Source organism: Phoenix dactylifera, chromosome 9 (assembly GCF_009389715.1).
Source record: "Phoenix dactylifera cultivar Barhee BC4 chromosome 9, palm_55x_up_171113_PBpolish2nd_filt_p, whole genome shotgun sequence".
In the NCBI taxonomy this organism is placed as follows: domain Eukaryota; kingdom Viridiplantae; phylum Streptophyta; class Magnoliopsida; order Arecales; family Arecaceae; genus Phoenix; species Phoenix dactylifera.
The window spans coordinates 9,486,154-9,513,050 of record NC_052400.1 but is presented as its reverse complement, the minus strand read 5'-3'; the positions used below and the strand labels follow the sequence as shown (position 1 = coordinate 9,513,050).

The following is a 26,897-nucleotide window of genomic DNA, read 5'->3' as shown; positions in this document are numbered from 1 at the left end:
ATTTTATTATGCTCTATTGTATAATACTATGCATTATTTTTTATGGTCATTTTGTCATATCAAAAATATTTTTTGAGTTTGCCTGTTAAATATATATTAAAATTTTATAATATTTTAAAAATATAGTTATCAAATAATAAATAATTTTTTATAAAGATTATACCTTAAAAAAAGAGGGTCTTACTCGTGTGATTCCGACGCGGATCCTAATGAAACGGCTTTGGTAATAAAAAAAAGTTGGTCAACTTTAGATAAAAGTATGGTGGCGTTCGGCAGCGTGGAACTCAAGTGGACGGCGCGGGGAATGCTCCTCCCCTAAACTCTCCCCCAAGTCCTGGAAACCATCGTGCTTTTAGAACCTCCCATGGCAAATTTTGTCAAATTAACCTCCAAAGTCCAAACGACCTCGCACTCGCACCCGGTTTATAACGTTCTGGGGACATTCTCGGGGAAAGGTAGCATATCTCGGAGGGCTACTCCGCGCGCTTAAAACCAGAGAGAATGGAACCGGGCGCCAAACCGGGGGAGGAGTCGAACGCGGCCGATCGCTCCTCCCATCCTCGAAACTCCCGAGCGAATCCCCATCGCATCTCGAGAAACCCCTCCCCCGCCTCTCTTCCCCTCTTTGGATCTCCCACGCAGATCTGATCGCGTTCCCTTTGTCTCGATTCGAGATTTTGCCCGATTTCGAGCGAAAAGATTCATTATTTTTTGATCTAGCTCTCGTAGATTTGGATTTCTTTCCTCTCCTTCGGTTTTGGTTTTGGTTTTGGTTTGGATCTGGAGCTAGGGTTTGAGGTCCAGCGCCATGGATCAGCCCATCATGAGCTCTAGATGTAGAATGCCTCGGCTTGCTCTTCTCCTCCTTCTTGTCTCCATTTCTGCCTCTGGATTCGTTTTAGCTCAGGTAATCTTTTAATCTTCTTGTTCTTGTCTTTTAATTGGCTTTTTAAATAGATATGCTATGGATTTCATCTATTTCTTTTGAACTATTAGGAATTGGAGATGGAGAATGGGGGCGAGAACAGGTCAGCCGACACGGTCAGATCCTTGGATCGCCGGACAAAAGTGAGGAGACTTTTGCTTCTTTCTATTCTGCAGTCGTTTCTTGAAAATTTGCAAGAATTATTGCTTATTTTCTATATTAAAATCTTTTGTTGTAATTTATGTGGCAGATGTTTCTGCACTCATTTGAGAAGGATGCCACGAGTGGGGAAGGTGTTACTTCATTGGAGGAAACAGGATTGGGGCTTTTTGATGCCTTCTTTGCTAGCTTGTCTATGATCATCGTCAGTGAGGTGGGGACCGACATTTTGATCTTTCCACCAGTCTTTCGATGCTTAGAATTGATATATAAATTGTATTGATAGTCATCGTTTTTTTGAGAGTTTTTAATGCATGTATTTAGATCGGAGACGAGACATTCATAATTGCTGCTCTTATGGCAATGCGCCATCCGAGAACAATTGTTCTGTCGGGTGCACTTACTGCCCTTATTGTGATGACAGTAAGCTCTGTTCCATTTGTTACAGCTCTACCTTTTCATTTTTACATCTATTTTTTAAGCAAAAGTTCTTTGCTCCATGGCTTATTAACATTTCTGACTTCTACCCTCCATTTGTTTCATACATTTTTCCTTAATATTTATTTTTAGGTTCTATCAACTGGACTTGGTAGAATAGTTCCCAACTTGATATCAAGAAAGCATACAAATAGTGCAGCTACAGGTAATATATTGCATACCAGTTCATCAAATTGTACTTTAAACTATTTTTGTTGAAGCTGAATAATTTCTCATTGTAATTTTATTGGTTCCAAACATAAAGCTTACAAGTTTTATAGCAATTAATCTATTTAACCTTTCGTTTTCCTCTCTCTTGAGTCTTGAGATAGCATATGCATGTTGTACAAATGTTGAAATATTGACAGATTGGTCAGTCCTCCTCTATATCGCGAAAATTTAATGCCATGTTACATTAGATTACAACAATGAATAAACAGTTCAATGAAAGTTTTTAGACACTTGTGATCAATTTGCAATGCTACGTGCTTAGACTTGACCCTTGACCACTTGCAGAAGAATGACTTAATAGATCCTTTAAGAAGACATTCCAAATTTTTTGCCAAGTGTTGCTGCTTCAGGCTAATGCAAGCATGACGCTCCATTTTGGAGTGCCAAAATGTTTCAGGCTATGCTATGTCATCCCCACAACTTTGCATTCTACCAATCTTAAAAATTGAATCATCTTGGGCATGTTGAAACTGACTAACCAATACAGTCATCTTGGCTTGTGGATGTATGCCACTACTATCAGAAAACAATTTTTTAAAACATATATACTTACTTCTTCCAATATTTGATAAACAAATAATTAATGCAATTTAATTTTTGGAAAGTATCAAAATATATTCGGATTCAAGACAACGAGTGAGGAGTTTGAATCCACGACCAAGAGAAAACCCTTAAGTGACATAAAATCCGGAGAATTCACAATCCCTTAATGAGGGAAAAAGAATATGTTGAAGATCATTTTAAAACTGAAACATAGGGCAATTTCGAATCATTATTTAATCTAACAAATGCCACATCAACTGTTGTCTTTTCCTATCTAGAATAGTCTCATCTTATATCTTTTCAAAATTGTTAAAAATAGAATTTGTGATTATTACTGGTGCATGACCTATATTGTCAAAGGCAACTACCCCCTTCTCTCTCATTCTCGTTGTTGATGAAAAGTGGGAGTAGGCCATCTCTAATAACAAGACATGCATTCCAAAGTCTGAGAACCTGGAGTTCATTTCAGTTGTGCTAAAAAGGCCTAGGATTCACGTTACAAATTCCAATGCTCATGTTAATATTGATAAAAATGAAAAATAGTCGATAATATGAATATTAAATGTCATTTTAGAGTATGTTTTATGGTTTAAAATTTCTACATTCATCATTTTAGTGGTTTAATATTGAAGTAATAAAAAGTTGTAACTTTTTGAAAAATTGATAAAAAAATGTTTCACATGATTTTGGAGAGTAGTATACTATTTTACTCTTTGAAGTTAAACTAATTCATTGCATTTCAAACATGAATGAGATTCACCTTGAAGATAGTTGATCTTGTATCAAAAAACATTTATTTTTCATTTCAGTTTCTGATAATACAATACTTCATATCATTTAAAGTCTTACAAATCTCGATCTTGAGCAATTACTTCATATCCTTTTAGTATAATTTCCTTCTGTATACCAATAAATTTGTCAATTTTGGCAAGAAAGTCTAACATGACCATGGGTTTTGGATTGCTTTGGATCAAAGCTGTTTCAATTGTGGATTCCCGATTGAAACTTAAATCCATGGTGATAGCCTAGTTAGCAGCTCAACTCTATCCAAAGATATGCAAGAGGCCCTTCATGCACTAAGGGAGAATCTTAGCTCATGTATGCATCTATGTAGTATATTTGTCAAACTTTCCTCCTTTTTCTCTTAATGGCACATGTTCTGTCTCTTACTGGAATCCCTTCACTAGAGGTAATGACTTCATGGCCCTAATTTCCAGCCTATAAGATTTGCCCCTGAATACCCAAAACATATGAAAAAGAAGGAAAACTTCTAGTACTTGTACTCATTTTGAATAACTGGATTTATCTACAAGTAGCTGCCTCTTCATTTATGCATAAAAAATGATGTAAGTATGTGAGTGGGAGCGGATGCAGGTAACGTTAGTGACCCAAAAAAGCTTGATCCCATGGACTTGCTTTTGTTTTGTCAATCTTGCACATGGCATCCAGGTACTATCCATCATAGTTCATCCCCCTCCATTTGTTCAAAATGTCGATAATAGAGACCATACCATGTGGCTCCTTCCCATCAGTGGTAGTTGAACACTTAGCACAGGTGTAAATGTCCAGATATCCCCAAGTGTTAAAGACAACAAATCCTGGAATATGGACGCAGCATAAATATATAATACATATTTGTGTACTTATATATGTACATGTGCGTAAACAGACACATGCATATATATAGAGGGATAGAGAGTTTCAGCATGTCCTGAACAAATTTTGATTTCAGGTTTCCCTTACTTTGTAGTAATCCTGAAGTATGCAGATCTATTTCTAAGAAAAATACACTTATTGAGCATTTACACATCACGTCTCTTACTCGTGGCTGTATAGAATTTGGATGGGTCATATATTTTGAATAGTTGAGCAAGCACATAATTCATGCTGTCACAAGCATGATCCCATTAAAAGTACTGCTTGATGATCTTTTCTGTTTTATGGGGTTTTTCATAGACTTAAAACACCTTAGTTATTTTTCCTGACTTATTTTTCTTTTTTTCCTTGTTTTCATGTAGTGCTTTATGCGTTCTTTGGGCTACGTTTGCTATATATTGCTTGGAGATCAGATTCGAAAGCATCGCAGAAGAAGGAAATGGAAGAAGTATGTCATATTTGCTTCTTATCAAATGTATATATGCTAAGTTATAATATATACTCTTTTCTGCTAACTTTTTTCCTTTTTTTGTGTAATCGGCTTGTTCTTAAATTATATGAAATCTAATGCCCTGGTCAAAAAGGATGCAAATGCTTTATAGTGCTTTCTTTTTAAAGATTTTCCATAATACTTGGAAATATGTTTTGCACTAGAATGTTACTACAAATATGCATTTTCCTGATAATATCGATTCTTCATGATTTTTATATGCATAGTCCATGAGGCACGCTGACGTATTATGGTCCTCTAAATGGCATATTACATCTTATAAATAAATGTATTTCATTTGACATGGAAAATGAGTTAGATGGGAACAGTCATACACAAATCACATATTCAATAAAAGGGTTCTTTGCATGCATGCGCTTATAAATATTTGAAATTATGTGTATACCCTTGCAAATTTACTATTTATATGTATACCTTTATAGTTATTTCTTTTTGCATGTATACCCTTATATACTATTTCTTTTTACATGTATATACTTGCAATTTCTTTCTGTGAAAATAGAAATACTCTGCTTGATATTGTGAAGCTCCGTCACAGCTTGTTGTGAATTTGGAGAGCAATGAAAATAGAAAGAGGATCAAAGAAAAACTGATTAATGGGGGAATAAGAGAAGAAGATGCAGAGAGAAGATAAAAGAGAAGAAAGAGAGTAGATGAATAATGATAGAAGAGATGTGGGGGAAAGAGGGCCTTAGGCCTTCTACTCATAATAACTCACGTACAAGACCAACATTTACAACCCTCAGCCTGCCACAAAAGCCTTATTATAGAATAACTAGTCTTCTTTTGCACCCTAACTAGGAATCTCTAAATAGAAAATAATTCTCAGAAAAAATCAGTGATTGATTCCCTCCAGTTGGCCACCTTTTCAATTCCAATTAGGGATGGCAATTTATGATCCGACCTGTCAACCCAACCCGCTTAAAGCAGGTTTTGGTTTGACATAAATGGGTTTGGGTTGTAAATAGGTCAACCCGTCTAAACCTATTTATTGAATAGATTTGTTTCTGGTTAAACTTTTGACCCATTTTAACCCGTTTATTAATTTGGGCTGGGATATGATCTGATATGTTTAACCAGTTTAAAACTTGTTTAACCTATTTGAAACCTGCTTAACCTATTTTTGACCTTTTTAACCCAACCTGCTTAACCTGTTTAAATCCATTTAACCCGTTAAAAATCCATCTAACCTGTTTAACCTATTTAATAAATGGGTTATGTAGGTCGCGTTACCTATTTAATAAATAAGTCAGATTCAAATTTGAAATTTTGACCTATTTAATAAATAGGTTGGGTTTGGGTTGATAAATTTTTGACCTGATCCGCATTGAACCCGATCCGTATATAATCTGACCGATCCGATTGCCACCCCTAATTCCGATAGGGCTCCTTTTCTATTCCAATTAGGGATGGCAATTTATGATTTGATCCGTCAACCGGACCCGCTTAAAGCAGGTTTCAGTTTGACATAAATGGGTTTGGGTCATATATAGGTCAACCCTTCTAAACCTGTTTATTGAATAGGTTGGTTTCAGGTTTAAACCTTTGACCCATTTTAACCCGCTTATTAATTGGCCTGGGTTATGATCTGATCCGTTTAAGTAGTTTAAAACTTGTTTAATCTTTTGGAAACCTGCTTAACCTATTTCTGACATCTTTAACTCGACGTGCTTAACCTGTTTAACCTGTTTAAATTCATTTAACCTGTTAAAAATCCGTCTAACCTATTTAACCTATTTAATAAATGGGTTATGTGGGTCTTGTTGGGTTACCTATTTAATAAATAGGTCATATTCAGATTTGAAATTTTGATATGTTTCATAAATAGGCCAGGTTTGTGTTGATGAATTTTTGACATGATCTGCATCTAACCCAACCCGTATATAATCTGACTGATCTGATTGCCACCCCTAATTCTGATAGGACTCCTAAATTGGGAAATCAAACAGCAACTAAATCTTGTACTTTTGGTTTGACTGATAACTTAATAACTTCTCACTTTGGGTCTGATTAGGATGCATAAAAGGAAAGTAAACTTCCATCTATTGGGCACGCCAACTTGTAGTTCTTTGAGTGTCCATTCCAGCTGAATAGAAGCCTTACAATGTGGGAAAGGCAATCTGAAAATAACCTTACAAAATCTGAATACATGTCTTTAAGCTCAAAATATTAAGATCCACAGTATCCCTTTTGGTTGGCCTTAGCTGCTCCATAATCTTAATGAAAAGTGTAGATTCAAAATTTAAGATGTGCTGATAGTGAGTCCTGTAATGGATTTCATACTTCTACTTTTACTGTAAGCAGGAAATTGATTCCAATAGAAATTAACATTTGAAGCTTATAAAAGGAAGCCATATATCAAAAAATTTCTGTTCTTATATTAAAGAAAAATCACTTTTAAAAAATTAATAAAGAAGAAAATTTTCTTCTTTATGCTTTTTCTGGGCAATTTCTCTAGCCATTTCATCTGTTCTTCATTTTGTTCATTTCTTCGTTTGACCAAAGATTTTTAGCCATTCAAATAAAAATAATTGGTTGCTCATTTGTTCCTTATTTATGCTTCTTCTTTTGTGTTGCTTTGCCCTTTTCACATTATAACTCAGTTTTAAGTTTGAATACATGGTCTCCTATCAACCAACTTACAGAAGATTTGGCTCTTTCCTTCTTCCTTCTTTTTGGCTTCTCTTGTTCTATCGCTTTAGCTCAGTTTTTTTAGGGCACTCAACTTTGAGTGTAAATAAAGATCTACGAATGATAATAGGGGATCTGAAAGGTATGCGGTTTCAGACCTGTTGAATATCATCATGCCTTAGCAGGGCAAACAATACCACAGCTTGTCAGAATTGAGTGACAATGTCCTTTGCTATCATTTTGACCTTACCATCAAGATTTTTTGTTTTTCTAATTCCTATCTCAAGCATCCAAGTAGTTGCATGATCGTGAATAACTGCAGCTAATAGGGTTGACAATATATGACCTGACTTGCCAACTCAACTTGCAAATGACTCGAGGTACAAGGATTTAGGTTTGGAGAAAATGAGTCTAGGTTGTAAATGCCTAAACAGGTGAACCTGACTAAACCCTTATTAAATGAGTTTAGTTTCAGGTTTAGAATTTTGACCCGTCTAACATTCTTCAACCCACCTAATAATTGGATTGGGTTGATGCAGTCATGACTTGACATGTTAAAGACATGTTAACTGGTTTAAAATATTTAAAATCCATTTAACCCCTTCAACCCATCTAACTTGATCCAAGTTGTTTATTAAGCAGGTCTGGTTGGGTTACATGTTGAATAAAAAAGTCAGGGTTGGCCCATTTAATAAACAGGTTGGGTTTGGGTTAACAGGTATCCAACCGGACATGTATTTTGACCTGACCGTTATCTAATCCAACCTGACCCCTTGCCATCCCTACAGCTATTCATCTTATGTTTCATGAATCAAAATTTTTCTCAGCATCAACTTGTAGTGATCTATCAATCATAAATTCTTGTTTGATCACTATAATAGACATACACATAATATATGTTTATGTGGTTACAAAATTGAAAAGTTTTGTCTGTCTATTGATCTGTATGTCTGCCTTCAGATTTACTATTATAAATGGACATATTCACAATCCACCTTGCAAGACTTGAAGCCTAATCTTATACAGGAAACATGATGAGCAAATTGTATATTCACACTACTGTCATCGCCTAAATGCCTGGACTAATTTAAACATTTTGAAGGTTTTTACCTATGCATCAACTGGTCACAAATTAAAGAATTTATAATGTCAAGATGAAACAATCTACCTATAACTTTGGTCCTGTACATGTTTTAAGAATTCTAGGTCATGGTCAACAGCATGAGTTGGTGATCCATATGCTCCAAAATATGTTTTAGCACCCTGTCTATACTGTTGCTGCCCATTTTATCTGCCTGATGCACATATAAAAAACCTGTACTACATTTGTTTTCTGGTTTACATATTTGGATGCAGTAAAACATAACTAGTGGAGTGGATCCTTAATCTAGATGGTCTGTCATGTATTTTTAAAAAATTAAGCAATCAAAGTTCTTATGATTTAAATAAAAGGATATCTCAGGTACTTATCCAATTGTTCATTGTACCATGAAGTTGCTTCATGGATCAATAATGTGACAGAAACTTTTTTGAGGTTCAACAGGAGCAATGATAAAGAAACATTATTTGTGTGAAAGAACCTTAAATGCTGATCGATATAATAATGCAATCCTTTTTGCTTATGAGTCTAATGCTTCGAAACTGTTTGCTACTGTTCTAGAAGCTTATATAGATTCTATCTTCTGCTTTTATTAATTTATGGAAATGTTCAAGTAATAAATAAACTTGATGATTGCAATTATTGAATAATTTATGAAACCTTTCCAGATGCATGAATTTCTATCGCCAAATTTATATGCAGGTTGAAGAAAAGCTTGAGGGAGGACAAGGGAAAACAACATTTCGCCGCTTCTTTTCAAGATTTTGTACACCTATTTTCTTAGAGGTATTTTTTTGTTTTCTTGAGGGATAAAATGGATGCTTTAGATTTGTCTTAAGTTTGTTTTATTCTCTGTTTGACCAATAAAAAGATGTTTGTTCTGAATATTTTCAGTTATAATGTTTGCAATTTTTCTCCTTGCTCTTGTAAATATTCATTCTCGGTGCTATTAACATTAGCAAGTCTAACTTGGTTGATGATTCTTTTGTATTACACCTCACTAGTAGACTTTTACAGATGACAACATTTTTCTACATTGTGTTTGATGTAACTATCTTATTTTTCATGTGTAGTCATTTATTTTGACCTTCTTAGCTGAGTGGGGCGATCGTAGCCAGATAGCAACTATTGCGGTAAGCTTTTATCATTCTTCAAGATCAGTTTCTCGTGGTTCATAATACCAGCAAAAATTTAAATATTGGACTTCATTGCGATAACTAGGCCATCATTAATTATAGAGGTCAGTTGATCCATGGGTATCCTTATTGTGTTTATTGTTGCTGCATTGTTTTGGGATTGTTGTACGTGAGATCTTTTCTAAGAAATAAGAAATTTGGTGCTTCAAAAAAGAAAGGACATTACCCTGTTATGGTCCCAACAATTTGGGGTCTTAGGAGGGGTAAGCTGAGAACAGACCTAACCTTTGTTTTTTTTCCCTTTTCGCACATGAGAGCTTTTTTGAGAAACAAGAAATTTTGTACTTCAACCTAAAATATTTCTGTTAATCTGTGCCACTATAAATTGAATATTATATTTCTTAATTTATCATTTGCCAAGATTTGGGCTTCTTTTTGTTTTGTTACATATTACTTTCTGTTGTGCAAATTTGCTTGTAATGTGGGAAGAAGTTGGTTAATTATGTCGTTGGTGCATATGAGTGTCTTTTATTGAATGAATTTTTTTTTCATGTAGAACATAGAGTGAAGCAACAAAAACATGCTCATTCCATTTATTTATTTTGCATATACCATTACAATTCATGCTTCCCAATTGGGCGCTTCTTTTATATTCTTACATTGCTGGAATGTGCATTATACGATCCTTTTATTCTGAAGTGCAGACTAGTCTGCTTTGCAAAACATCATCCTTTGAGAATGATAGGCTTCAACGCATGGCTGAAATTTATTCCAAAAAGACACTGATTCGCGTACCCAGAAAAAGGGGTATATTCAGACAAATTGCCTTTTTGCTTGAGATGATTGTGTTCTAAAGGAACTTGTTCGGGCTTATTTCAAACCAAATAAAAAACGTACCGAAACTACCCAAAACCAGTTGACACCAGCCACTTGACTGTATATTGTAGACTATGTTGTTTCATGAATGTTTGGATCCTTGGTGGAGTTATGAGTTTAAAAACAAAAATTATGATTTGCTCCAAGATTTGCATTTCAATATACATTGTGGAACCAAAAAATGAAACTAGACCTTTTTCATATGCTAATGGGTTTACAATACCGTTCCTATAATTGCTTTAGAGCTTTGCCAAACTAAGATTTAACAATTAGGTCATTTTGCTGCAACAAAGAGCTGCACTTGTTCCTTAGTGCTGAAATCTTCTACCTGGAGTAGAACACCTGCTTCGGACTCTTCCTGCAATCTTGAATTGGCACCCACTTCCCAGGCACTACCTTGCTAAAAGTGGCTCTAAAATATCTGCTTTCCTGCACCAGCAGCCGCTCCCAATTTTATCAACTGAGGCTTGGACTTCCAAGATGCAATAGTGCAAATGATGAAGGAACCTGTTTTATGGGAATGCCTCCAAATTGCAAGCCTCATTCCTAGCTAGAAAGAAACATTGGGTGCATGGGATGGGTGCTAAACTCAAGTGTTAGTGTAAAGAATTGGTAAGTTCACAGGTGAGATTGCATATAAAAACTTAGAACTAAGTTTGAAAGTTTAACATGCTGGATGCAACAAATTGGTAATGCCAAAAAATATTTGATAAACATGGAAAGAAAGTTTTTCTGATTCCTTTTTATCAATCAGACAGACAAATTGTGAGAAAATAAATCCCTTCCTATCTTTGGTGCAATCATGTGTTGAGTTCACCAACACAGCTAACTATTAAGAATGCCCAATCAAATAAAACAAGTGAAAGCAATGAAATCTGTTGAACATTGATAATCCATGCTGAAGTATAATATCCTTTAATAATGATAGACTTGAGCAAAGGTAATCTAGAGTGTATCTTAATAAAACAAAGATCAACATAACTAGGATCACTAGAACGATTACAATAGAGGACCACTAGAACGATTACTATAGAGGGCCTTCAGCTTTTCCTCTGGAGCTCGTCTCATATGGGCTAGGATATTGGTTTTAGGATAATACTCAAAATTCTTTGTTGCCACCTTTCTATTAATGATTTGGTTGAAAAATGTAATCTGTTGTTTTATGCCCCTTACTAACCTTGTTCATGGGTTAATATAGTACAGCAGATTGGTTGCTTTATTGGATGTAAGATGCATGGGCTGTCATCCTTTTTAGAAAATTGATATGATGGCCTGTTTGGGTGGATACTCTGATGATTCTTAGCTTCTTTTACATATTACCAGATACTGTATTTCTTTTGAAATATGTATTCTTTTGTTTTGTTGTTAGAAGTGCCATCTTAAAACTCATGTGATGCATGGTTCAAGTTATAATAAAGAACAATAATCTACAAAATGGTAGAAGTTGGAAAACTGAAACAAGGTGCAAAGACAAAAGAGAATCTTGATTAATAAAAATCAGAGACCCTGAATCAAGAAATAACTGTTGGATTCCAGTTTCCTTAGCAACTAGCTGCAATTGCAACTGGTTCAGATGGGCAATACACTGCAGCTTGCCTTCTACTTGCCACTTGCAATCAGTCGCTGTTGTATTTACCGTTAACAATATCTTGCATCCATGGATCTATCAATTAGTGACACCACTAAAATTTTATTTTCATGTTTGCAAACACTAATGTGCTGACAAAAATGTTCTCTCCCATGTGCTTATGAACACAAAGTTGCAAATCTGTTCTTTGAAGTCTTTGCAAATGCAATGGTTCTCAATCTCATTCTTCGATAAATGAATTTCAATGGAGATGGTTGAGGAGGGGAAGATGCCTGTGAATAGGAAAGGATGATGCATGGAGGGAGAAATTAATGGAGATTTAAGAGAAGTACATTAATGGGAGACTAATTGGAGATTTAAGAGTACTCCATTCAGCCAATTTTATAGGTTTTATCTTCTGTCTGATGCCTTTCGAGACGATCCATCAAATCCTTGATTCAAATCCGATCAAATAACATCCTTAGCACTGTGATATTTTTTACATCTATCTATCCAATACTCAATCATGGGTTCATGTTTGCCACTCAAATACTCAGTTGCATCTGTGATAGAAGATGGGATCACAGCTCCACAGCTATATTCTACTCTAGAGATCTGCCTGGAATATAGAATGAAGAAGGGAAGTGCAAGCAAGCTCCAACTCTAAACATTTATATCAAGACACCCATTTGCATGAGATAGAGGGATTGGCTTGAGAAATAAAAAATATAGTGGATGTCCACATGTGATAAGAGTTGGATAGAGTGGGAGCCTGAGAGTGACGGTGATGTTGGGATTCTCACGTTGTGGGTCTGAGACTCGAGTCATGGGAAGGAGGAAGGAGTGTGGGGAGTCAAGTTTCTCTCCTCTAAGGGGAAAAAAGAGAGGATGGAGTCATGGAAGAGTGATCGGCATACACTAAGCTAAAGTTTTGGGTAGCTGGTTACATAGTACTAAACAAGGAATGAAAGGATAAGCTTTACTGTGGTATCTTTAGCTTGAGATAGCAAAGGCCATGTCATCTTTTTCCATCTTGACCCAGCTCGATGCTTTTATTACTTTTCAGTAATCCCTTCTATAACTTGCTGCACTCTACTAGTATCTGTGTGGCTGAATTCGAAGGCCTCACTGCTGAACTCCTTTCAGATTGGAATATGACTTTTTCAATGTTCTAGTTACAACATGGATAACAGTTGCAGGAAAGCTCAAAATCTTGGAAATGTTAAGCTGGAAATGATAAATTCTTAAACTCAAGGGAAATTATGGAAATTTATGTCAGAAGCACATGGAAAATTGACACAGTATACAATTCCACTGTTTTTAATCATCTATTTCGAGAGGTTTCCATCAATATTTAGGGGAAACCAAATTTTGTATACAGCTTTTCAGGGAAGAGTTTTTTAAGGAGGGAAACATTTCATCCTGGTAACCATAGTTTGTTATGACCAGAGTTTTCCATTTTGATGGGAAGGACTAGTATTGTTCTGGAATAGTCTCCCGCATGGCCGAATAAGTTTAGGTACCACAAAAACATTTCTGAAAGATTTTATATCCTGTGTCCAAGACTTTGTAACTTCCTCCTGTCTGAGAAATCAATAGTTTGTCATGTGAGTAAATTTAGTTGACAATAAAGAGAGAGATGCTTGGAGTGACCCAATCTGTTAGGCTCATCGCTGTGGTCCAGTAGAGCTCTTGCCCATGGCATGTTATGCCTACTGATATCCGTTCCTTTATGCAAATTCAAGGGTCTATTAGCTTTTGTAGAATTGTCTTCTGTCCCACTGTTTGTGTTGATAACAGCAAAGTTTGCAAGTGTTGACAGTATACTGTGATTTCAATAATTCAGCAGTTAAAAAAAGAATTCAAAATTTTTGTTCAAAGTGGTAGATACTTATATTTTGATTCATGCAGCTGGCAGCCCACAAGAATGCAATTGGTGTTGCTGTGGGAGCAACAATAGGACACACTATATGTACATCGTTTGCAGTAGTTGGAGGGAGCATGCTGGCATCCAAGATTTCGCAAGGCACAGTTGCCACTATTGGTGGCTTTCTTTTCCTTGGGTTTTCCTTGTCATCATACTTCTATCCACCATTGTGATTGTAGATGTTAATGCTAATTCATTTGGAGTCTGTTCGTTCCAACTCTATCTCAATTTTTGTTGTTATTTGTGTCGTCCATTCTTATAACAAGCAAATCAGGCGAGTTCCACTAGTTCGGTCAATTGTTTGTGCTGTATGATGTATACTAGCTAAATATATGTTTCTCAAAAAAAAAGCTAAATACAATATTCTATTGGTTTTTTTATTTCTTCAGTTCATTTAAGAGAGGACTCTGTGTATAGCAGGTAAAAGATAATATAGTTGGTTATGTCTCTGTATTTATTTGAAATTCAACTTTGGTCTTGGACCTGTTCACGGGTTAGACAGTCTGCCCGGCCTGCTCGAGCCTGAAGAGTAACCCATCTAATAAATGGGCTGAGCTTGGCTTGGGGAATAAAGCCTGGCCTGAGCACAGACCAATCTGATTTTTTAAAATTTTGCTTGTTTTATGTGTTTGTAAACTTTATTTGACAATTGTTGCCCATATGTTAACTTAATGGGATAATAAACACCTGATACGTTGTTGACAATATTTAATTATTCATATTTAGTATTTTTAAAATATGTTAAGTTTTTTTAGCCTTTTTAATATTTTTTAAAAAATAAAAAATGCTTGTGAAGTTCCAGGCTCTATAGAAGCCTGAAGTCTGAGTAAGTGCCGGGCTCGGGCCTACAAGATAGGCCCGAAGGCTAGGCTAGGTCAGGTCCGGGGTCTAAAAATTGTGTTGACCGTTTGGGAAGGTCCGGCCCAAACGTGGCATGTTCGGCCCATAAATAGGTCTACTTGTCCTGATGCAGTTCAAAATTCAAGTCTAGGCCTGCTTTGCGTTTCAACGATACAATGTGCAGTAGGATCAGTATTATTTCCCATTCTAATGGTTTCCATAACATTGCGTGGAAGCTTATTTGAAGGAATTAATTGTATGGAAGGGAGTGATGGGCCATGAATAGGACAACCAGAAAAAAAAAGAGCATTCAACTTGTTTGATGTAGAACATTATTTACCCCTCCTTTTTTTTCCCAATCCTTTTACGTAGATGTTTTAATAAACTGTGGCAAGCACGTATTGGTATTGACGTGGTGAATCAAGTATATGGTACAAAACCTACTCTATGCCTTTAAATTTGGTCAAGAAAAGTTCCCTTCTCCTTTGCTGAGGAAAGTCGAGAAAGGTTCTTACTTCTAGCTATATGCTGAAGTCTAAAGAAAACAAGTAAATGGGCGTCATGGTCCAGAAAGGTTCCCTTTTCTTTTGCTTAAGAAAGCCAAGAAAGGTTCTTACTTCTAGCTATATGCTGAAGTCTAAAGGAAACGAGTAAAACCTGAGCTACAAGCTGCAGCCTATTGGGGGCCTTGAATCACGGGGTCCCACGAATGTCGTCTACCAGTAGCTATTATTCTTCATGTGACGATGCTTAGATTTGGCGTTTGTTTGGTCAAGATCAGAGATCATGCAAGCAGCCAGCAGCAGCTGTCTTGATAGTGATTTGTATCTTTTCTTTGATATTAATGATTGCCCACACGACCAAGAAATTCAGTAAAATTTGCCTCATTTGTGCTATCATCCATAGATTTTTTTTTATATAAAAAAAAACACACACACACATATATAATATTATTTAAAATAATAAAAGAAAATCCAAGCTCTCTCCCGAGAGTTGCATCAGACCTATCCAAACTTCCAAGGCTGGTATGCAGAAGCGTCTTCCAGGTCTCCTACCACTGGGGTCCGACCGGCTTTCACGTGATGCTTCTCTTCCATCACCGAAAGTTGCGAGAGTTGTTCTTTTCTGTGACACCTGTCATTACATTATTATTACGCTAAAGAAATTATCACCTTTTTATATTGGGCGATGCCATGACAAAATGCTACTTGATCACGGGTTCGAGCGACACCGATACGTCCAGGATGTCCACCAAAACAGTCACTGATCATTAAATTTCGATTAATTGTCATTTACCATTTTATCTCTATTGAAGTTTGTTTGGAGATTTTTAGTGATTGTTATGATGGTCACTATATTTTGTTTGAAAATTTTAAAAAAATGAAAATAGTAGTCCTAATTGCTCGAGCCACTGTTTGCCAAATAAAAATATTTTCTCCAATTGCAAAAGGATTTGTTGAGAAACATTATTTTGTTTAAATAAACTATAACATTGTTAAACATTAGTCATCACTATAGAATAGAAAAAAGACACCGGCCACTACTTGAACTTAACTGTTGTATCATCTGTTTTACCATATAACGCAAAAGATTTTGTTTCCAACCACGTTTGACTAACTCGAAGCATTTTACTTGATGGGTAACAATAATGAGGCAAATCAAAGAAAGGTGTCTGTGTCTCTTTTTTGTTTACATTACAATTTCCACACCTATAGATGCTCCTCACTTATACATATGTCTTCTTGGTCAAAAAAGATGTTCATTCGGATCAAGGATCTATATATTATTTTATATAAGCAACAAAAAAAATAATCTTTAATCAGATCTTTAAGTAAGCTAGTAGCACCATCCATGATTCTTGTCATCTACATTGCATCCCTTATGCCTACCACCAAATGCTCCACCTCTTATATAGGTTATATATATTACACGTGCTGAAGACTTGCATAAGTAGCAAAAATCCTTCAACATTATTACAACAATCACTTGAACCTTATCTGATCCAAATCTCTAACTGGATCCTTGCGGCCCTTCATATCTGATACCTTATTTATTTTTATTTTTGTTCTTTCTTGGAGGTATGTAACCACCTTCAATAATAGTAGTAGCCCATACTTCGAAGGGCTAATTGAGTCTCGAGAAATTTCGGATGCCACCGTAGAAGAGATACGGGTAGCAATCGGATCGAATCAGGTTGGATACAGGGTTAAAGTAAAAATTTCATCAACTTATTTAATAAATAGATATAGACCTGATTTGTTTATAATCTAAATTTATTTATGTCAAATCTAAACTTTGGTTAAAGCGGATTGGATCATAAATTGCTACCGTTAGGAGGGGGGCAGTCGTAAATTCCACCAACGGTTTAAATTTCCCGCGCTCTTCGTCCGTCGGAACTCGGAATGCTCTCTCTACTCTCCCTTCGACACCAATTGATCGCTCTCCAACCAAAAGTTTACCCTCCCTCCATAAAGATGCACCTCCCCTCGTCCACCCCACCAATTCTCCCGACCCACCTCTTCTTTCTCCAATGGAGAACCCTCGGAGAGCTTTCATCAATTTGCTTAAAGGTTTCTCTAGAACCACGACAACCCTCTCCCGAGTCGAGCTTCTCCATTCCAGAGCAATCAAGGCAGGCTTGGCTCGAGATGGGCAGGTGGACGCTGGTCTTCTCAATCTTTATGTCAAGTGCAGCCGCTTGGACACTGCGCACAAGTTGTTCGGGGAAATTTACAAAAGAGATGTGTCCACATGGACTATTCCAATCTCGGGTTTCTCTTGAAATGAAGAGTACGAAATGGGGCTAAGAATTTCATGCACATGCTAACTGATGGGATTTTGCTGAACTGCTCTACTTTGGCTGGCGTCTTGAAGGGTTGCGTGGGCTTTAATCATCTCAAATGGGTAAGGGAATCCATGGATGGATTATAAGGAATGCGGTTCGATTGGAAGTCGTGTTGCGAAATTTCATTCTTGACTTCTATGCGGAAGGTGGTGCCCTGGAATATGTGGAGAGAGTTTTCGGACAAGAGGGAGACTGTGTCATGGAATATTGTGATTGGTGATCATTTACAGAATGGAGATATCAATGGATCGATGGAAATGTTTTAAGTTGTCACCCCTTTGTGATGTCTCAAGTTGGAAAACAATCATTACCGGGAAAATGCAAAATGGGTTGAATATGACTGCCCTGCAACTTCTCTATCACATGGTGGAGATTGGGCCTAAGTTTAATCAGTTCAGTTTCTCTACGGCATTGGTAGTAGCTGGTACATTAGCTCTGCTGGAAATAGGAAGGAAGCTTCATGACCAAATAGTTTATTAGCACGTATCATTTATTAGGAATGCACATATAGATATGTACGGCAAGTGTGGCGAAATTGAAGCTTCACTGATCATTTTTAATGTTTTGTCTCAGTGTAATGATGGTCTAATGGCAAAAACTGTTTTGTGGAGTGCTAGGATTTCTGGGTATGTGCAAAATGGGACGGGTGAAGAAGCTCTGGAGCTCTTCCTCGCAGGATGTTTCACTAAGAAGTCAAGGTGGACCAATTCACTCTTACAAGCATCATTGCAGCTTGTTCTGATGCTGGAATCTTAGAACAAGGCAAGAAGGTGCATGCATGCATTGAAAAGCTAGGCCATGAATTTGACGCCATTTTGGCATCGGTTATCACTGACATGTATGCGAAATGTGGTAGCTTGGAGGATGCCTGCAAAAGTTTTAACATCTTTTATAGTCCAAATGTTGTGTTGTGGACTTCAATAATAGGCTCCTATGCTTTGCATGGGCAGGGGAAGGAGGCCATTCAGCTTTTTGAAAGGATGCTGAAAGATAAGATAATGCAATATGAGATAACCTTTGTGGGTGTTTTGTCAGCATGTAGCCACGGTGGTTTGTTTGAAGAAGGCTACGAGTATTTCAGATCAATGCAAGAAGATCATGGCGTAGTTCCAGATATCAAGAATACGCTTGTATGGTTGATCTCCTTTGTCGAGCTGCTTTACTTGAGAAGGAAAAGGACTTTACCCTTGAAGACAACATCAGCCATCATATTGTTGTCTGGAGAGCATTGTTATCAGCTTGTCTTCACAACAATAGTGAAATTGCAACATGGGCTTCTGAACGAAGGGTTCAGCTTGAACCATGTGATGCTGGATCTGACATTTTACTGTCAAAAATACATGCCATCAAAAGGAAATGGGGGCAGGTTTCCAAGTTGAGGAGCTTGATGTGAGAGAGAGGAGCCAGGAAACTACCAGGTTGATCTTGGAATTCAGTTAAAGAACAAGGTTCGCACATTTGCTGTGGGGGATAGGTCCCATCCCCAAATGGATGAGCTATATTCGTACTTGGAGAGCTTAATTGTGAGACTGAAGCAATTAAGTTATTCAAGTAGAACAGACTTGGTTCTCTATGATGTGGAAGAAGAACAAAAGGAATCAGCTCTAAATTACCATAGTGAGAAGCTTGCTATTGCTTATGGGATCATTAGCACTGCTGGTGGATCACCTCTAAAAGTCATGAAGATCTGCATATTTGTGTAGACTGTCATAAGGCTATCAAATATATTAGTCAAGCCACCGGTAGGTAGATTATTATTGGAGATACACACCTGTTTCGCCATTTTATGGCAAATGCTCATGTGGGGACTACTGGTGAATGAAGCTCAAGTGTGTGATACCTGGCAGACCTTGCCATTAAGATGTTCAACGTTTTGATCTTATAGTGGACTGACCTCTTTAAACCGAAATAAAGGTATGTGCTCTTAAAACCACCATAATTTGATGGAACACCTAATGGAGTACTAAATTATTTGTTCGATTCAATTCAAATTTTCATTTTATATGCTTTTGGGCAATGCGGTGTTTGCACCTTGAGTCACAGTTAATGGCTATTTCAATCTAAAATCCAATGCATTTATTGCCGATACTATTTAGAATAATTATGATTATCTTTCAGTAGTGCAAATCATTTTTGTAACTTTTCAGCATTGCTCTTGACATCTGTCTCTGTTGGTTCTGTCTAGTTGGCGGAGGATTTTATTTTTTTATTGTTTCTTCTGCTAAATGTTTTCCTGGATTTCAAGTAATCTTTCACCATCAAAGTTTGCTTAATAACTTGGATCATTTGTAAAGTCCATTTGACCCACTTTGAAGAAAAGGAAATCTCACCTAGTGTGCGTATATTGAAACACATGTCATACTAATTCACTGCATTATCCATTCGAATGTCCTGCTTGCCTCTTCTACATGATTATTACAGTTACCTTTTACATAGTACTTTAAGCCATATTTCTTGAACAAATTATATATACAGGGAAAAGGTCTTTAAGAAGTAGTTGGGACTTGGAAGAATTCTGAAATACAACAGAAGTAATACCCCAATCAATTGAGCGGCACACAGTCAGATGCCGTTTTTGACTATGGCCCAATTAAGTGATAAGCTGTGATGATTTGAAGTCTTTATATAACCTCAACTTCTACTTATTGCTGCCTCAATCATGGATCATTCAAACACCCATTTTCCTTGGAGAGAGAGGCTCCAGTGAGGCTTGAGAAGCGGTTTCAACATTGTGCTTCGGAGTCGTAATATAAAAGCTTCACTTGGCGTCAACCGTGGGAATAATTTGTCAAGCGTAATGAGGTGGTGGTAAAGGAGAATTGCAGTCCATGGAAGCAAGCTAAGATCTTGGGAGCAACTGTGTTGTTCATTCCTTTGAAGGACTGCAACAGGTGCCTTCACTAGACTTGTGAGGGGGATTTCTCATGCCGTCGATACTTTTTCCAGTAAGATAGCTATCATCAACTAAGTGTCATTGCCCATCTGTTATTCCTCATGAAACCAACCATTCTTTTTCTGGAAGCTTTTTGAGCGAATGGTTTTATCTCAAGCCAATAGGAATGTAAAAGCTTTCTTCTGACCCTTAATATACTTTATCTCCAGGCAGAAGAATAACTGCAAAATATATATGATTTTGTACTAACTAACCTAGCAAGTAAGAACCATTTAACCCTCTATGAAAGCGGCAAATCTTTAGGTTCCTGTTCCATAGTTGTGGTATCTTGTTGTACTTGTTGAGATCTGTCTACTATATTAGTATTTTAAATTGCTTGTACTTTACTCTTAGACTTATCTTAAGTTCCTAATTTAGGAGTAGTTGTAAGCTTGGAAAAGCAGAGATAGATCTTAATATGATGGCTTGGTGTTGAAGGGAGGTAAAAAATAGAAGATCCTCCATGATAAGGAGCAGCAGTAGAAGGTTCTCAAAACAAACAAAAAGCAGTTGGTGGGCTCAGAGTGCCCTACAAATTGGACCTGCAATCAGCAAGAAGTAGGTACCAGAGCCAACCAACCCAAACCACTCCATAATATCCCCCTCCTGTCTGCCTTCCTCTCACCAAACTAAGGTTACTCATATGTGAAATCATTCAGTCTTGGTAACAAAGCCAAGACCAACTGATATAACAATTCCACTTGCACTTCATTTCTTTCATGCCATAACCACCCTGCTCTCTCTTTCCCTCCTATCTTGCACTGCACCCCTTCCCTCTGTTCCATTAATGAGGCAATGAGGGACCGGCGTATGGAGAGGTTTGTCGTCCTTCCATTCTCGGTGGGCTGCGTTTCTCAGTCAAGCGTCGCAGTTTGCGAAAACCAGCCGAAGAAAGCACAACGAGAGCCAACTCCACCACGGCCATGTAACATTCTTCTTTCTTAGTTCTTATTGTGATGTCTAGTAGAGGTATTTATCAGGTCTGCTCCCTTATCTGTTTGTTCTTTTGGAAGGTGGAGAAGGCGAAAGCCGATCCGGTGGGAAGACGAAGGGCTCATTCGGGCTTCTCCCACTTCCTAGGCCTAACATCTCTGCAGGGTTTCAAAAGCTGGTCAAGAGCTTCAAGAGCTTATCTCAGTTGCTTGTAATCTTCAAGGAGGATGATGAGGAGATGGAGATGGAGATTGGATTCCCAACTGATGTGAAGCATGTGGCCCATATAGGATGGGATGGATTGAACAATGTTAGCAGCATGAAGAGCTGGGATAAAGCTCAAGATTTCCTCTCTATACCCTCCCTTTCATTGAGGCAGTTTGAGCTGGCCATGGCAGCCCAGACTGGTGCTCCTCCACCCCATGGTCCCCTTGGGGAGTGACCATGGTGAGGTGCAGCTTCCCTGTTTTTCTCTGGTTCTTGTTGTTCCTAGCTATGTTTTGGTGGCTGTGATGAGAGGTGCATGTGAACTTGTATAGCTTGTTTTGATATGGACTCTTTAGCATTTTCTAGTCCCTGTAGACATGTGAGAGCTTGGTTTGTTCCCAGAGGACAAGAAGAACAATGTTAGGGCTTGTGACCACAAGGTGGTAACCTTCGGTGGTGGGAATTTCATGTCACCTCGAAGGAGCAGCATCTTTTTCGGAGTTCACATGATTTGACAGCCTACCAAAACTTCTCCAACTTTTTTTTTTAATCATTTTAGCCCACGTCTAAAATAAGATGGCTAATCTTGTTTGTATTCAAACCTAAAACTTTTGTCCTTTGTCCTAAGAGAATCTAGTCGAGGTACTGATGGATTTTGGGGGATTTTTCATGAGTTTTCCAGATCTTTTTAAGAATTATTTGAAGAGCTAAAAAATGGTGTGTTGTATTCTGCCTGAACACCAAATCAGGGGAAAAACTTCAAAACTTTTGAAGAAGCTCTCCCTTTAGTCCCCACATCTAAATCTTGAAGCAAACATAATAAAGAACATAGGAGTGTATTGAATCTGCCATGTCAGCATCTTTTCAAAGCTTAAATTATAAATATTAAAGAAAAAAGCAGAGATATTATGAAGAATAAAGAATCGATGAGGATCTTATAGAATCGTTCTAAGAAACCCTCCATTTCTTCTTCTCTTCCAATTCCCAGCGGCAAACTCCAACCGCCGTTCCAAAGTCGAGTTGATGAAGGGATAATTAACGTATTTTAGATAAAAAGAAAATGTATTCTCAGCATCAAATTTGAGAGAAGGGATCAAGAAAAAAGAATATTTTCTTATTTCAGAACTCTCATATTTACATGCAGTATAGATAAAGGTTTCAAGCGGTGGAGTGTGGGCAAAGAAATTTGTTCATCCTCATGTTAGGTCTGTGTTGTGACACTTTGATTCCCATAACATATATTGAATCTTGCAACAAAAATTATCGATGCCGGTGGATCAATAGTGAGCACAATTTTGTGTTGTTTCGAAGTGGGTTATGGTATTGAGCCTGTTCAGACTTTCTTGCGTAAGTTTGTAGGATCATGAAAATGTTCCTTTGGAAGGAATCAAGAAAAAGAACCTTAAGTAACATATTGAAAATTCTTGAGTAGGATCATGAATTGCTTTTTGGTGGTCTGGTAGATGATTTAGGTGTGTTCGACTCTCTAAGTACTCAGTTGCTAGAGTATCATGATAGAAGTTGATGGTGACGAACTGCATATCTTACTACTTGTGATGGTCTCTCAGGATGTTTTAGACTCATTAATTCATGATAAAGTTGCGTGTCATCCTACTGACTTCATTTATGATAGAAGTAGACTATAATCAATTGCATTTTTCATCTTCTTTTCTTTGCTTTCATTTTATGAGATGTTTTGTAATTTCAAGTGAAACTTCAGATACGTCTGGTTTTAAATGTCATTGGCTTTGCTGCTTTCTTGTGGGTCTAAAGGATGGCCAAGATGGGTTTTGCTTGATGTCTCCGGCTTTTTCATTTTTCTATATAATTACATTGCATGTAATTTCAGAAATTTGGTTTAGAGTATATGCTACTAATCATCTGAGTCTACGTATGTAAGTATAGCTTTTTCCACTCTCTTTAGTACTGATTCATTTAATTCTAGAATCTGCCCAATTTCCTTGCGTAACTTGGGCTAAATGGATAAAAGGAAAAGCTGATTGCATGCCATCTAAAATGATATTGGATTATTTTTTTTGAGTGGAAAAAATGATATTAGAGTTAACAACATTTCAAGGCCTTGACACCCAGTCCTCTGCTTGACTGCCATTTCATGCTTACACAGGCTTGTTCCGTGCACAATTTCGCCTGTTTTATACATGGTTACGCATTGTGGGATCATTTACTTGTTACTTTTTATAAATGTAATGTCTTGTAACTACTTGATCAAATTAAATGGTTCTATTCTATAGTTGTTTTGAGAGAGAATCCATCTTGGTATAATTATCCAGGTCGAGACTATTGTAGATGCACCAAATCCAACCCAGGGGCTTGCCAAAGACATGGACATATATAGACTAAATTTAAGATAATATGATTGAAGGAGTCTTGCCTCATATATGTTTGCTCTTCTAATGGTCGGTTTCAAGCAGCTCCACCTGCAAAACAATTTTTCTCCAGCACTGGCCATCACTGACATTGAAGACGGAGTAATACATAGAGTACGAACTGAAAAATTATCATAACACTTGCTTTATAATCTATAAGAGTTCTTGGCTTGAATGGTGACAACAATCCTCGCAGAGAGCATCAGGCCGATCAAAGTCCAGCGACGGAGAAGCTGTTGGTACAAAACTTTGGATGCAGCAAAGTAGAAAGGCATGTCCGGACACCTCTCTTCTGTTGAAGTTTTAATAAAAAAAAAAAAATTAAATTTTCTTATCCTTCCAAATTTTAGTTATTTTAAATATTTTAAAATATGTTTTTTTTATGAGATGCCTTTTTTTCAGAAGAGCCATGACTCTTGAAAAGAGAATGTTAGTTTTCAAAAAAATATTATATTTCCGAAACATGACGTATCGTGTCTCTTCGATCTTCTGGATAGATTCTATAAATAGACTCCTCCGAGATTAATTCAAAAACAAACCAATCTCTTTTTTTTCTTACTGGTATTTTGTCTCCTTCGAGAGAGTTTTTTGGAGACAGGGAGTTTTTCCACCCTTCAACATTCTGGTTTTTATTTTTTTTAAATTTTTTGGACATTTGAAGAAGTTGATCGGGTCAAGCCTCCATAGCGATTGTGCTCGTTAGAGAAGAATCAGACTAAGCCAAGTTATTGTACCTTAAGGACCAGATCGCGGCAGACTCGCACATAGAAGGCAAATCATATTTTTAGGGTAGTGTATATCACACGCCTCAATCCAAATAATTTTTTTTTCAATCTTCTAATTTTATTTTAATAAATTATTTTTTTATAATACTTATATAAAATAAAGAGTATAATAGTTTCTAGACAAAATATTACTAATAACTTCCTCACTTTTAGTCCATTGACAGCTTCAGCGAATCTGATACCCGCTCTGAAGTTTGCCGTCACCGTCCAGACCAAGAACTCAAATAGGTTGTATGTCAAATCGTCACGACAGCTTTGTCGGTGGCCCTTCTTGTCCTCTAGGCTGGTGCAAATCGTCCACTCCAAGATCTCCTCCTTCGACAGTAGAGCCTGGCTTCAAATAGAGAGAAAGAGGAGTCCTTGAGTAGCTGCAGGAAAGTTTTGGTAGGGACTAGGGAGTCCTTCAGCACCAGGGCCGCTTCTATTGCTTATTGCATCTAGCTTATCAGGAATACTTACATTTTAAGGGCAGCACTCCTAGCACAAAAAAAAAAAAAAAAGGGCAGCAGACAGACGAGGATTGCCCTGAAGAGAATATTGTTGCAGGCTGCTGAGGTTATCCTCCTTTTGGGGCCGGAGAGATTGAGGTAGTGTAAGAATTCAGGACCTCATCCAAAATGGTTACTCAGAAAGTATTATTTGGATTTCTTAATCTTGTATAAGTATTTAAGATCTATCCAGTGAATAACCGATATGGGATTAAATACACGCCCGCACGGATTCTCACATACTTCCCCATTCAAGCCCTGACGTCCTCGTCAGACTAAGAGTTCAAATCTATTCAAATCTATTCACAAATACCATGATCGGTCCGTGGTCAGTCGCAATGGATCTATACTGCAGTATCTTCTAGTCTACATAGATTATGGACCGGGTCTGCTCCGATACCATTTGTAACAACTCAGAATCTCACCCAAAATGGCTAGCCTGAAGATATTATTTGGTTTCCTTAATTCTGTATAAATATCCAAGATCTACCTAGAAAATAACCGATGTGAAACTAAACACACGCCCGCACGGCTCCTCACAATAATTAATATATTTCTTTAGATAAATAGAAATGGTGTTCTTGATATAAAAAAGAAAAACTCCACACTTGGCGCCATGATGTTTGGCTCAAAGATACGTGTAACAACCCAGGATGCTTATTCTGGAGAGAGAGAGAGAGAAAGAGTGTGTGTGTGTGACTATCAGAATTTCATCAAAAAAAAACTAGCTTGAAAGTAAGTTGGATTCTTTGGCCCTGTACAAATACCCAATATCTATCTAGTACATAGCTGATGTGGAACTAAATACATATCTATATAGATTCTCGTTGAGTGAGTGAGAGAGAGAGAGGGAGGAGGTATTTGATGCAACAGATCATCGGGAAAGAAATGGGTGAACAGGACAAAACAAGGAGGAAAATTATTCAGAAACATAAACTTGCTTCATAAACATCCGGCATATGGAATTGTCTTCTATGATAATATTATTGATAAGATAGAGCATCATCTGTAATGCTTGGTAGTTGATCAAAGCTCAAATCAACTCTTGAACAAATTTAACTCTGTTATCTCTCTCTTTTATCTTCTCTCCAATGTACATTGTGCATGTCTAGCGGCAGATAGAACTTTGTCCGACTGGTTTACTCTAAAATCATCTTCTGTATTTGTCAACATGCAATGATCTGAATTCTATGATTTGCTGCTTGCGATTTCGTGTTTTTACCAATTGGTCAAATTAGAAAAGATGCACAAACCATCAACTGCTTATAATTGATGATCTCCCCTTCATCAAACATTCAGGACCAAAATGGAATACTTTTTTTCCCCCCTTTTTTCTGTCTTTTGGTACAACATAAACAATTTTTTTTCATTCAGGACAAAATGAGAGGATATACATTTTCTTTTTTCTCTTCACTATAAGAACTTGATTTTTCATCATTCAGAATAAAAACTTAATAAGAGGATAGACAACTAGCTTGCAAATGTTTTTTTTTGCTCCATTCAGCATAAAACTTAAGGAGAGCACTAACAATTTTTTTTTTCCAAGAGAAAAAAAACATCCACATCCAGATCAAAACTTAAATAGAGGATAAAAGTAGGACAAAAAGTCTTTTTGCCTTTTTTTTTGTTTTTGGTGTACACAAATGACCGAAATGCAGGAAAGAAGACCCATTTTTTCCCTACAAATTACTGGTATACAGCAAGTGGAGACATTTGAAATGAATAAATTCATCAACCTTAGT

General features: G+C 37.0%; 2 protein-coding genes and 1 pseudogene across 2 annotated transcripts; all 3 read left to right on the top strand.

Moving 5' to 3' along the window:
* The first annotated feature begins 457 nt into the window (after positions 1-457).
* LOC103709385 (GDT1-like protein 4) lies at positions 458-14,120 on the top strand. Its single transcript, XM_008794685.4, has 9 exons — positions 458-907; positions 997-1,068; positions 1,176-1,298; positions 1,409-1,507; positions 1,655-1,727; positions 4,354-4,439; positions 8,935-9,018; positions 9,306-9,365; positions 13,723-14,120. Exons 1-9 carry the CDS (start codon positions 809-811, stop codon positions 13,909-13,911), a joined length of 885 nt encoding a protein of 294 aa, XP_008792907.1. The 5' UTR covers positions 458-808; the 3' UTR covers positions 13,912-14,120.
* Positions 14,121-16,865: 2,745 nt separating this feature from the next.
* Positions 16,866-19,440, top strand: LOC103709438 (annotated as a pseudogene).
* A 1,306-nt stretch (positions 19,441-20,746) lies between these two features.
* On the top strand, positions 20,747-22,165 carry LOC103709384 (CRIB domain-containing protein RIC4-like). The gene is made up of 2 exons (XM_008794684.4): positions 20,747-21,280; positions 21,369-22,165. The coding sequence occupies exons 1-2, from the start codon at positions 21,151-21,153 to the stop codon at positions 21,728-21,730; spliced, it is 492 nt and encodes a 163-aa protein (XP_008792906.1). The 5' UTR covers positions 20,747-21,150; the 3' UTR covers positions 21,731-22,165.
* Positions 22,166-26,897: the final 4,732 nt, after the last annotated feature.